Here is a 13,727-nt window from a genome sequence, read left to right as displayed (position 1 = left end):
CAGTTACTATTGTTCTGTGTACATCACAGTTACTGTCCTGTGTATAGCATCACAGTTACCATTGTTCTGTGTACATCACAGTTATTGTCCTGTGTATAGCATCACAGTTACCATTGTTCTGTGCACATCACAGTTATTGTCCTGTGTACAGCATCACAGTCAATATTGCTCTGTTTACAGTGTATAGCACCACAGTTAATACTGTGCTGTCTATAGCATCACTGTCATCAGTCACAATCATGTATACATCATCGCCGGCGTGTCTCTCACTCACTTCTCCCCCACCTCCTGTCTACACCCACCCTCCCCATGTCTCTCCCTTAAGTGGAGTGATGGCCTAGAGGTAACGCGTCCGCCTGGGAAGCTAGAGAATCTGTGCGCGCTGGTTCGAATCACGGCACAGCCCCCGAAATTTTCTCCCCCTCCACTAGACCCTGAGTGGTGGTCTGGACACTAGTCATTCGGATGAGACGATAAACTGAGGTCCTGTGTGCAGCACGCACTTAGCGCACGTAAAAGAACCCACAGCAACAAAAGGGTTGTTCCTGGCAAAATTCTGTAGAAAAATCCACTTCAATAGGAAAAAGAAATAAAACTGCACACAGGAAAAAATACAAAAAAATGGGTGGCGCTGTAGTATGGCGATGCGATCTCCCTGGGGAGAGCAGCGCAAATTTCACACAGAGAAATCTGTTGTGATAAAAAGAAATACAAATACCTTCATCCCTCCTCCCACCACCCCCACCCTCCAACCCCTCCCCCTGAGTAAGCCTCACCTTGAGTTGCTGCCATCGTGTCTGCAGGTCGGACATTTTGGCCTTGATGGTGTCCTGGGCAAAGTGGCCATCCTTCACCAGGCCCTGGCCTGTGGAACACACGTTCTGAATCCGGGGTTCATGTCCCGCTAGTTCCGCTTGCAAGGCCTGGTGCTTCTTCATCAGGTTCTGTACGCCGATCAGGTCACGGCCTGCACATTGTATTGTATTGTGTTGTGTTGTGCCTGACTAAGCGCGTTGGGTTGGTTACGCTGCTGGTCAGGCATCTGCTTGGCAGATGCGGTGTAGCGTATATGGATTTGCCCGAACGCAGTGACGCCTCCTTGAGCTACTGAAACTGAAACTGTGTTGTGCTGTGCTGTGCTGTGCTGCGCTGTGTTGTGTTGTGTTGTGTTGAGTTTTGTGCTGTGCTGTTGTGTTGCACTGTGGTGAGTTGCACCGTGTTGTATTGTACTGCATTATAATGTACTGTACTGTTTTGAACGGTACAGTATTGTATCATTCTGGTATCATGGGCATGAATAATATATACACATTTAAACCTTGCACTATGATTCCCTCACAAACACACACCCTAGTCCCCTCATCAACAACCCCCCACCCCCATCCTCACACACACACACACACACACACACACACACACACACACACACACACACACACACACACACACACACGCACACACACACACACACACACACACACACACACACACACACACACACCACTGTTGGTAGAAGCAGCCACATGCTCTTCTTCCCTCCCCCACCCCTGTTGGTGGAGGAAGCCATGGTTGTCCCCCCTGTTGGTGGAGGAAGCCATGGTTGTCCCCCCTGTTGGTGGAGGAAGCCATGGTTGTCCCCCCTGTTGGTGGAGGAAGCCATGGTTGTCCCCCCCTATTGGTGGAGGAAGCCATGGTTGTCCCCCCTGTTGGTGGAGGAAGCCATGGTTGTCCCCCCTGTTGGTGGAGGAAGCCATGGTTGTCCCCCCTGTTGGTGGAGGAAGCCATGGTTGACTTTCCACCTCCTTCCTCACCCCTTAACCCCAACCCCCTCCCCCCTGTTGGTGGAGGAAGCCATAGGCTCCTCCTTACAGATCCATTTCTCCTCCCCCTCCCTCCCCCTCCCTCCTCACCCCTGTTGGTGGAGGCAGCGATGGGCTCCTTCTCGCGGATCCAGTCCTCCTCGTCCTCGACATCCCTCAGGAACTGCTGCAGACTCTGCGCCTCCGACAGCTTCTGTTTCCGCGCGATGAGCGGTGCCCGCAGCTTTTCATAGCGCTCCCTCACCTCCACAGCCTTGCGGCCGATGGTGTCCTTGTCAAAATGGTCGCCCGACGCAAACAGCGTGGCCTGGCTGTTCAGAGCCTCCATGCGGTCCTGGGGACAGTGAGGGGGATAGTGAGGGGGACAGTGGGGGGGGAAGTGAGGGGGGCAGTGGCGGGAACAGTGAGGGGGGAAGTGAGGGGGACAGTGAGGGGGGAAGTGGGGGGAACAGTGAGGGGGACAGTGAGGGGAACAGTGAGGGGGTAAGTGAGGGGGGAAATGAGGGGGTCAGTGAGGGGGACAGTGAGGGGGGCAGTGAGGGGGATAGTGAGGGGGGCAGTGAGGGGGGCAGTGAGGGGAACAGTGAGGGGGTAAGTGAGGGGGGCAGTGAGGGGGATAGTGAGGGGGACAGTGAGGGGGTAAGTGAGGGGGGCAGTGAGGGGGACAGTGAGGGGGTAAGTGAGGGGGGCAGTGAGGGGGCAGTGAGGGGGAAGTGAGGTGGCAGTGAGGGGGAAGTGAGGGGGACAGTGAGGGGGACAGTGAGGGGGACAGTGAGGGAGGCAGTGAGGGGGCAGTGAGGGGGGGGTGAGGGGGACAGTGAGGGGGACAGTGAGGGGGGCAATGAGGGGACAGTGAGGGGGCAGTGAGGGAGGCAGTGAGGGGGCAGTGAGGGGGAAGTGAGGGGGACAGTGAGGGGGACAGTGAGGGGGGCAATGAGGGGACAGTGAGGGGGCAGTGAGGGGGAAGTGAGGTGGCAGTGAGGGGACAGTGAGGGGGGCAGTGAGGGGACAGTGAGGGGGCAGTGAGGGGGAAGTGAGGTGGCAGTGAGGGGGCAGTGAGGGGGCAGTGAGGGGGGCAATGAGGGGACAGTGAGGGGGGCAATGAGGGGACAGTGAGGGGGCAGTGAGGGGACAGTGAGGGGGCAGTGAGGGGGAAGTGAGGTGGCAGTGAGGGGACAGTGAGGGGGCAGTGAGGGGGAAGTGAGGTGGCAGTGAGGGGACAGTGAGGGGGAAGTGAGGTGGCAGTGAGGGGACAGTGAGGGGGGCAGTGAGGGGGACAGTGAGGGGGCAGTGAGGGGCAATGAGTGGGACAGTGAGGGGGACAGTGAGGGGGACAGTGAGGGGGCAGTGAGGGGCAATGAGTGGGACAGTGAGGGGGACAGTGAGGGGGGCAGTGAGGGGGCAGTGAGTGGGACAGTGAGGGGCAATGAGTGAGACAGTGCATGGGGACAGTGAGGGGCAATGAGTGGGACAGTGAGGGGGACAGTGAGGGGGCAGTGAGGGGGCAGTGAGGGGGGCAGTGAGTGGGAAGTGAGGGGCAATGAGTGGGACAGTGCGGGGGACAGTGAGGGGCAATGAGTGGGACAGACAGTGAGGGGCAATGAGTGGGACAGTGAGGGGCAATGAGTGGGACAGTGAGGGGGACATTGAGGGGTTGGGGGGGTCACTGTGGTCCAAACATCAACAATCATAAATAATAATGATAAATGTTGAGAAGAAGAAAACAGCACACACAAAAAAGAGGCAGAAGTTGACGAAGAAGAAGAATAGCAACCATGGATTTCATGTGTGCTCTGTACTTGGAAAATGAACTGGTTGCTGACTTGAGGAAGCAAGAACTTTTTTTTTTTTAATTCTAAGCAGATTGTAACAGCATGCAGATTTTTTTATTTTTTTTTTGTAATGTAACCCATCTACTGCACGCGCACACACACACACACAATACCTGATGAGCTACCACGTCAGCCTCCAACAGTCCATGTTTCTTCTGCATGTTCTGGACACTGGTCAAGTCCTGAAATACACACACATCATTGGCTGAACAACAGTCCATTTTCTGGACACTGGTCAAGTCCTGAAATACACACACATCATTGGCTGAACAACAGTCCATGTTCTGGACACTGGTCAAGTCCTGAAATACACACACATCACTGGCTGCTCAACAGTCCATTTTCTAGACACTGGTCAAGTCCTGAAATACACACACATCACTGGCTGAACAACAGTCCATGTTCTGGACACTGGTCAAGTCCTGAAATACACACACATCACTGGCTGAACAACAGTCCATGTTCTGGACACTGTTTTCCTGAAATACACACACATCATTGGCTGAACAGCAGGCCATGTTCTGGACACTGGTCAAGTCCTGAAATACACACACATCACTGGCTGAACAACAGTCCATGTTCTGGACACTGTTTTCCTGAAATACACACACATCATTGGCTGAACAGCAGGCCATGTTCTGGACACTGGTCAAGTCCTGAAATACACACACATCACTGGCTGAACAACAGTCCATGTTCTGGACACTGTTTTCCTGAAATACACACACATCATTGGCTGAACAGCAGGCCATGTTCTGGACACTGGTCAAGTCCTGAAATACACACACATCATTGGCTGCACAACAGTCCATGTTCTGGACACTGGTCAAGTCCTGAAATACACACACATCACTGGCTGAACAACAGTCCATGTTCTGGACACTGGTCAAGTCCTGAAATACACACACATCATTGGCTGCACAACACAGAGAAATAAAAGAAATGACAGCTGTGTTGATACTGCAAAAACTATGGGCTGGTCAGACTTTCAGTGAACAATGTCTTGTATAACATTCAGTTACAGCTTTTTAAATTAAAAAAAAACTGCTTATAGGTAAAACCAAGGCTTGATCTCTTGTGTCGAGAGCTGATTCAGTCTAGCCATTGTCAGATAATTCATTCAAGACATTGTCAGCTAGCTAATTCAGTCAAGCCATCATTGACTAATTCAGTCTGTTAGACAATTCATTCAAGACATTGTCAGCGAGCTAATTCACTCAAGCCATCATTGGCTGATTCAGTCTAGCCATTGTTAGTTAATTCATTCAAGACATTGTCAGCTAGCTAATTCAGTCAAGCCATCATTGGCTGATTCAGTCTAGCCATTGTCAGTTAATTCATTCAAGACACTGTCAGCTAGCTAATTCAGTCAAGCCATCATTGACAAATTCAGTCTAGCCATTGTCAGATAATTCATTCAAGACATTGTCAGCTAGCTAATTCAGTCAAGCCATCATTGGCTGATTCAGTCTAGCCATTGTCAGTCAATTCATTCAAGACATTGTCAGCTAGCTAATTCAGCCAAGCCATCATTGGCTGATTCAGTCTAGCCACTGTCAGTTAATTCATTCAAGACATTGTCAGCTAGCTAATTCAGTCAAGCCATCATTGACTAATTCAGTCTGTTAGACAATTCATTCAAGACATTGTCAGCTAGCTAATTCAGTCAAGCCATCATTGGCTAATTCAGTCTAGCCACTGTTAGTTAATTCATTCAAGACATTGTCAGCTAGCTAATTCAGTCAAGCCATCATTGGCTAATTCAGTCTAGCCATTGTCAGTTAATTCATTCAAGACACTGTCAGCTAGCTAATTCAGTCAAGCCATCATTGACAAATTCAGTCTAGCCATTGTCAGATAATTCATTCAAGACATTGTCAGCTAGCTAATTCAGTCAAGCCATCATTGACAAATTCAGTCTAGCCATTGTTTGTTAATTCAATCAAGACATTGTCAGCTAGCTAATTCAGTCAAGCCATCATTGGCTAATTCAGTCTAGCCATTGTCAGATAATTCATTCAAGACATTGTCAGCTAGCTAATTCAGTCAAGCCATCATTGACTAATTCAGTCTAGCCATTGTTTGTTAATTCATTCAAGACATTGTCAGCTAGCTAATTCAGTCAAGCCATCATTGGCTAATTCAGTCTAGCCATTGTCAGATAATTCATTCAAGACATTGTCAGCTAGCTAATTCAGTCAAGCCATCATTGACAAATTCAGTCTGTTAGACAATTCATTCAAGACATTGTCAGCTAGCTAATTCAGTCAAGCCATCATTGACTAATTCAGTCTAGCCACTGTCAGATAATTCATTCAAGACATTGTCAACTAACTAATTCAGTCAAGCAATCATTGGCTAATTCAGTCTAGCCATTGTTAGTTAATTCATTCAAGACATTGTCAGCTAGCTAATTCAGTCAAGCCATCATTGGCTAATTCAGCCTAGCCATTAGTTAATTCATTCAAGCCACGATCAGCTAATTCAGTCTAGCCATTGTTAGTTAATTCATTCAAGACATTGTCAGCTAGCTAATTCAGTCTAGCAATCATTGGCTAATTCAGTCTAGCCATTGTTAGTTAATTCATTCAAGCCACGGTCAGCTAATTCAGTCTAGCCATTGTCAGTTATTTCAGTCAAGCCAATGTTAGTTGATTCATTCATGACATCATCAGTTAATTAATTCAAGACATCATCAGTTAATTCATCCAAGACATCGTCAGCTAATGCAGTCAAGCCATCATCATGTTCTCCTGTCACTTCCAGGTGATCTTCACTGCGCCAGTTTCTTTTCATCCTGGATGTGGTGACGTCTTTGAATGGAGAGAGCAGCAGCACTCAGGGCCCAACCTTCCCGATTTTCAGCATTGTCGTGGCATGCTTGACCCACCCCAAGAGGATCACAAATCACAGAAATGAATTTCTGGCTCAAAAGCACACAGCTTCTGCAGCAAACTGGGCTACATGAAACAGGACATATGAAAAGAATAAAGGATGCATCAGGATAGATGTCCCTGATCCGATATGAACCAGTCATGAATTAGGATATATGTCATCATTTCAATACAATTCTGTTTCATTTTCAAATATTCTATCCAGGCTCCTCCACAGCAATGAATCTTGGCAACTTGTGACCACACAGGAGAAAAAAATTGGATGCTTTCAACACCAAAAGCCTACGAAAGATCCCAGGCATCAAACAACATGGATTTATTCCAAATAAATAGGTCAAAATGAGATCCTATACTCCTTTCATGTCATTCATCATAGAAAAGTTTCTCTGATGGCTTGGACATTACTGACTCCCCCCATCAAGAACTGGACACCTGCAGATCAGAGAGAGGGAGAACGGCCCAAGATGGACTGGCTGCAAACAGTGGAGAGAGACCTCAGATGTCGACAGACATGGGGTGACACCAGCAAACAGTGGAGAGAGACCTCAGATGTCGACAGACAATGGGGTGACACCAGCAAACAGTGGAGAGAGACCTCAGACATGTTGACAGACAATGGGATGATGCCAGCAAACAGTGGAGAGAGATCTCAGACATGTCGACAGACGATAGGGTGATGCCAGCAAGCACTGGAGAGAGATCTCAGACATGTCCACAGATGATGGGGTGCCAGCAAACAGTGGAGAGAGACCTCAGACATGTCGACAGATGATGGGGTGACACCAGCAAACAGTGGAGAGAGACCTCAGACATGTCCACAGACGATGGGGTGACACCAGCAAACAGTGGAGAGAGACCTCAGACATGTCCACAGATGATGGGGTGACACCAGCAAACAGTGGAGAGAGACCTCAGACATGATGACAGACGATGGGGTGATGCCAGCAAGCACTGGAGAGAGACCTCAGACATGTCGACAGACGATGGGGTGACACCAACAAGCACTGTAGAGAGACCTCAGACATGGCGACAGACGATGGGGTGACACCAGCAAGCACTGTAGAGAGACCTCAGACATGTCGACAGATGATGGGGTGACACCAGCAAGCACTGTAGAGAGACCTCAGACATGTCGACAGATGATGGGGTGACACCAGCAAACAGTGGAGACAGACCTCAGACATGTCGACAGATGATGGGATGACACCAGCAAACAGTGGAGAGAGACCTCAGACATGATGACAGACGATGGGGTGATGCCAGCAAGCACTGGAGAGAGACCTCAGACATGTCGACAGACGATGGGGTGACACCAACAAGCACTGTAGAGAGACCTCAGACATGTCGACAGACGATGGGGTGACACCAGCAAGCACTGGAGAGAGACCTCAGACATGTCGACAGACGATGGGGTGACACCAGCAAACAGTGGAGAGAGACCTCAGACATGTCAACAGACGATGGGGTGATGCCAGCAAACAGTGGAGAGAGACCTCAGACATGTCGACAGACGATGGGGTGACACCAACAAGCACTGGAGAGAGACCTCAGACATGTCGACAATGGGGTGACCCCAGCAAAGTGGCTGGACATGTCTTATCTCCCTTCCCCACCTGCCTTCCATCTCCTTTTTAGTACATCTTTCATACAGTGGATATAGAAAAGCAAACCTGTCTCTTTTTAACACATTTTTCATACAGTAGATATAGAAAAGCAGATCCACCTCCTTCTTAATACATCCTTCATACAGTAGATACATGAAAGAAAACCTGTCTCCTTTTTAATGCATCTTTATGCAGTAGATACATGAAAGAAATCTGTCTCCTTTTTAATACATCTTTATACAGTAGATATGTGAAAGCAAATCTGTCTCCTTTTTAATACATCTTCATACAGTTGATACATGAAAGAAAACCTGTCTCCTTTTCAATACATCTTTCATACAGTCAATAAAGCAGATTTATTGTTTAACACAGCTTTCATACAGTGGATGCAGGAAGGCAGATTTGTCTCCCTTCTAACACATCTTTCATACAGTAGATATAGAAAAGAAGAAGCCAGTTTGTTTACAAGAAAGCAACATTGTCATGTAAAAATCAGTACATCCTTCATATAAAAGGTCTATACAATCAGAAAACAGACCATTCCCATACAGTGCCAGTAAAAAATGGTACAACTTTTAAAAATACACACCAGACATTCACCCGCTATCTAAAATATTTTCTAGAACAGAAACTGCTAAAACTAACCAGCACCACTCCTTTGAACAGTCAGAGGCATGCAGCTACACACATTCTCTCTCTCTCTTGCACAACACACACACACACACACACACACACACACACACACACACACACACAAACTGTCACATGGTACAGCAATACCTCTCTACCCACAAGATGCAGGAACAAACCACAGTCACAATCTTGATGACCAGCAACATGCAGACATACCTACACAAATGCTGAGGTGAATCCATGCAAATGCATGCACACACACACACACACACACACACACACACACACACACAAACACACACAAACCACTGACACTAAAACAAAGTCTCAATGTTTTCACAAAAATTCACTGTTTTCACATCCTGTCTAGCAGAGCACATTCACGCTAGCTGAACAGTTTCTATCCTGGTTTCTTCAGGCACGGAGCAAAACAAGTGAAGTCAGTGAAACATTCACATTGTGACTCAACACTATGCACTGGATAATACAGGCACCACTGTCAAGCCAAGAAAAAGTAAACAAATAAATAATATTTGTTTTTAAAAAAAAAGTAAAACAAGAAAACAATAAATGAACAAGTAAGTAAATGAAAATTTAAAAAAAAAAAAAAAAAAGAAGATAGAAACAAAGGCAATGACAATTTTGTTGCATCAACCAGAGCTGTTGTCACTGAACTGTATGATTTCCCAAACAGTACAATTCCCTGAACTATACAATTCCCTGAACTGTATGATTTCCCAAACAGTACAAGTCCCTGAACTATACAATTCCCTGATCTGTATGATTTCCTAAACAGTACAAGTCCCTGATCTGTACGATTCCCTGATCTGTATGATTTCCTGAACAGTACAAGTCCCTGATCTGTATGATTTCCTGATCTGTATGATTTCCTGAACAGTACAATTCCCTGATCTGTATGATTTCCTGAACAGTACAAGTCCCTGATCTGTATGATTCCCTGATCTGTTTGATTTCCTGAACAGTGCCATTCCCTGAACAGTAAATAACCTGAACAGTGAACTTCCCTGCAGTTGATCTGAACTCAAAATGGCCACAGCTTCCCTTAAATCCACAAACACCAGTCTGTAATGCAGGGTTAACAAACACCAAAGAACAGGGTCACACGTTCAGCAAAACTGACTTTTTCAAGTGAACAAATTAACACGACATTAAAGCAAAATTTTGAGTGAAACCTACATACTCAATACTGGCCATATCAAAGTGATATACTTTTGACTCAAGTATGATAATACAGCTGTCAATTCCCTTGGGAAATGGTGGTTGTGGAATTTTTTCCTGCTTATTTTTCAAGGGGATCCTTTTCTTATATTGCATTCAGCAACTTTTGACTTTTAGTCAATGTCTCTGGCCAACTCTCTCTCTCTCTCTCTCTGCCCCACACATCTACTGCCCCATATAATGCCTATTTAAAAACTGCTCAAAGAATCACCCCACCCTCTCTCTCTCTCCTTTCCAAAGGATCAGTCTGATTATCTCCCTCTCACTCTCTCTCTCTCTCACACACACACACACACATACCACACACACACACACACACACACACAAAGGATAAGTCTGATTATCTCCCTCTCTCTCTCTCTCTCTCACACACACACACACACACACACACACCACACACACACACACACACTCATCAGTCTGATGTCCATGTGTACCCTCTTGGTCTCTTCCCACTATTCAGTGCTTCATTCAGTAAGAAATTCTCTACACATCTTTCTATCCACATCTCAGAATAGAAAAAAAAAAACAGCTCAAGAATGACATGTTCCCTCTGATACTCTGACGATGATTAAAGACCAAACAGTCAGGTAAGGAAACATCACTTGTTTCAGACAGACCGACAGCTATAAACACAGCACACTTTCTAGTTTCACCCAGGACAAGGACACAGCCCTGGCAGATGGAAACTACAGACAACACCACAACTGTCACACTGTCAGACACACTTACTGATCGCTGGAGAAGCTAGCCAGGACACAGAGAAACCCAGAAATCAATCAAAATCATACAACTCTTGACACTGAAGTTAACCACAGACAATATCGTTTTCAGTAAATATGATATAAACGACCCAGAAATTAAAAAAAAAAATCATACAACTATTGACACTGAAGTTAAAGAAGTTAACCACAGACAATATCGTTTTCTGTAAAAATGATATAAATGACCCAGAAAACAAACAAATTCATACAACTCTGACACTGAAGTTAACCACAGATAATATCTTTTTCTGTAAAAACGATATAAACAACCCAGAAATCAAGCAAAATCATACAACTCTGACACTGAAGTTAACCACAGACAATATCTTTTTCAGTAAAAACGATATAAACGACCCAGAAATCAAACAAAATCATACAACTCTGACACTGAAGTTAATGAAGTTAACCACAGACAATATCTTTTTCTGTAAAAATGATATAAATGACCCAGAAATCAAGCAAAATCATACAACTCTGACGCTGAAGTTAACCACAGACAATATCTTTTTCTGTAAAAATGATATAAACGACCCAGAAATCAAACAAAATCATACAACTCTGACACTGAAGTTAATGAAGTTAACCACAGACAATATCTTTTTCTGTAAAAATGATATAAACGACCCAGAAATCAATCAAAATCATACAACTCTGACACTGAAGTTAACCACAGACAATATCTTTTTTAGGACAAGTTGTAAATTTGGCCAGCAAAGTCATAACCAAGCCCCAGCAACAACTGAACACCCTGTACCAATCCACTCTTAGCAGAAAAGCACACCAAACTTGTAATGATTCCACTCATTCACTTAATTCTGTCTTCCAGAATCTTCCATCTGGTAGACAAAGTAAAATCCTCTTGCAAAGAAAAATGTGTACAAAAAATCATTTGCCCCCTCTGCTGTTGCTGTGATAAATGATTTGCTCATATAATGTTTTTATTCCATTGTCTGTGAAAAAACCTGCACCTGCCGATGCCGTCCTACACATGGCAGTATCTGCACCTGTGGGACTGTGAGCGTCAGTAGGCGAGAGAGTGGGGAAGGGACTGCACAACTCCTCCTCACTAAAAAGTCACCTGTGCTGGTCAGGCAACCAGGTTTACATCAGAACGATGCTGCACATGGGACCTTGGTTTATCATCTCATCCGAATGACTAGTGTCTAGACCACCACTCAAGGTCTAGTGGAGGGGGAGAAAATATTGGTGTCTGAGCCATGATTCGGACCAGCGCACTCAGACTCTCTCACTTCCGAGGCGGATACGTTACCTCAAGGCCATCACTCCACACTGAAATGTACACACACGCACTTGCACACACACTTGCACACACACTCGCACACACGCAGGCACACAAACAAGCACATACACATGCAAGTGTACACACACGCATGTACTCATGCATGCACGCACACACACACACACATGCACGCACACACACACACACGCACTAACACAGATGTTTTACTCTATCTTAAAATGTAATATCATCTTACCTAAAATGTTTTTCTTTTTACATGATAACTGATGTGTGCGTGGTGATCAGGGAAGGGTGGGTCAGTTACTCGTTTTTCTCTTTGATATTTGCTGGTGGGCATTTTGAGTGAGCTGAAAGAAAATGTTCTGCTTTGGTTCAAGCAGACAATAAAATATTTTGAACTGAACCGAATCACAGGGTGGGGCAGTGACCAATCAGACGGTGGAACACAATCAGTGACCAATCAGAGGGTGGAACACAATCAGTGACCAATCAGAGGGCTGCACACACTGCGCCATGTCTCACCTTGCCGTAGTCCTCCGACACGAGAGAGGACTCGATGTCGTTCAGCCAGCGTTCCACATCCTCCACATTACGGTTGAACTGCTGCTGCTGACACGCCTCCGACAGCTTGGCTCCTGGGGACAGGGAACTGCGCTCACTCTGTGTCACTACGGTCCTACTTCCTGTTTCATTTGTCAACTGCCTGACCGAAGAATCTGTATTCACTGTACGGGAACACTAACTGTTCACTTTTTCCAATGGGATTTATAGTGTGTTACATGTGCCAACACATTAGACGCCTTCTATTTCTGATAGTCATCAATGTCTTCCATGTTTAACTCTTCTTAATTTAAGACATGAGTGACGTAATCCTGCTGTCGCTGCCACACATACTACAGCCTATTGTTACAATACATATACCTCCTCAAAGTTAGCATTCTTATACGCTTAACCCTTTTATTTCAACCTTCTTGCAAACTATTACCCTTTTTATTCATCCTCACTCTTGCCCTTCTGAAAGATTTACCCTTCCCAGGGTTCTACACTTCTCAAAGATTTTTTTGACTCTTCTCACAGACTTTTGACCCTTCTCACAGATTGTTTACCTTTCTCACATATTTATTACCTTTCTCACAGACTTATGGCCCTTTTCAGACTATGGCCCTTCTCACAGACTTTTGACCCTTCTTACAGACTTATGGCCCTTCTCACAGACTTATTACCCTTCTCACAGACTTTTTACCCTTCTTACAGACTTATGGCCCTTCTCACAGACTTATTACCCTTCTCACATAATTTTTTACCCTTCTTACAGACTTATGGCCCTTCTCACAGACTTATTACCCTTCTCACAGAATTTTTTACCCTTCTTACAGACTGATGGCCCTTCTCACAGACTTATTACCCTTCTCACAGACTTTTTACCCTTCTTAGAGACTTATGGCCCTTCTCACAGACTTATTATCCTTCTCACAGACTTTTTACCCTTCTTACAGACTTATGGCCCTTCTCACAGACTTATTATCCTTCTCACAGACTTTTTACCCTTCTTACAGACTTATGGCCCTTCTCACAGACTTATGGCCCTTCTCACAGACTTATTACCCTTCTCACAGAATTTTTTACCCTTCTTACAGACTTATGGCCCTTCTCACAGACTTATTATCCTTCTTGCAGACT

General features: G+C 45.6%; 1 protein-coding gene across 6 annotated transcripts in view; it reads right to left on the bottom strand.

Annotated features, from left to right (window-relative positions):
- Positions 1 to 13,727, bottom strand: part of LOC143276214 (spectrin alpha chain-like) — a 130,416-nt gene that overhangs the window by 70,354 nt on the left and 46,335 nt on the right. For all 6 annotated transcript variants that reach the window (XM_076580669.1, XM_076580668.1, XM_076580672.1 and 3 more), the window contains 4 exons: positions 12,570 to 12,682; positions 3,766 to 3,834; positions 1,911 to 2,154; positions 777 to 967 (listed from right to left, as the gene is read on the bottom strand). In XM_076580669.1, the coding sequence (XP_076436784.1) occupies positions 777 to 967; positions 1,911 to 2,154; positions 3,766 to 3,834; positions 12,570 to 12,682 (617 nt within the window). The remainder of the gene's footprint in view (positions 1 to 776; positions 968 to 1,910; positions 2,155 to 3,765; positions 3,835 to 12,569; positions 12,683 to 13,727) is intronic.

This window comes from Babylonia areolata, chromosome 31 (assembly GCF_041734735.1).
Source record: "Babylonia areolata isolate BAREFJ2019XMU chromosome 31, ASM4173473v1, whole genome shotgun sequence".
In the NCBI taxonomy this organism is placed as follows: domain Eukaryota; kingdom Metazoa; phylum Mollusca; class Gastropoda; order Neogastropoda; family Buccinidae; genus Babylonia; species Babylonia areolata.
This window is presented reverse-complemented; position numbering and strand designations above follow the sequence as displayed.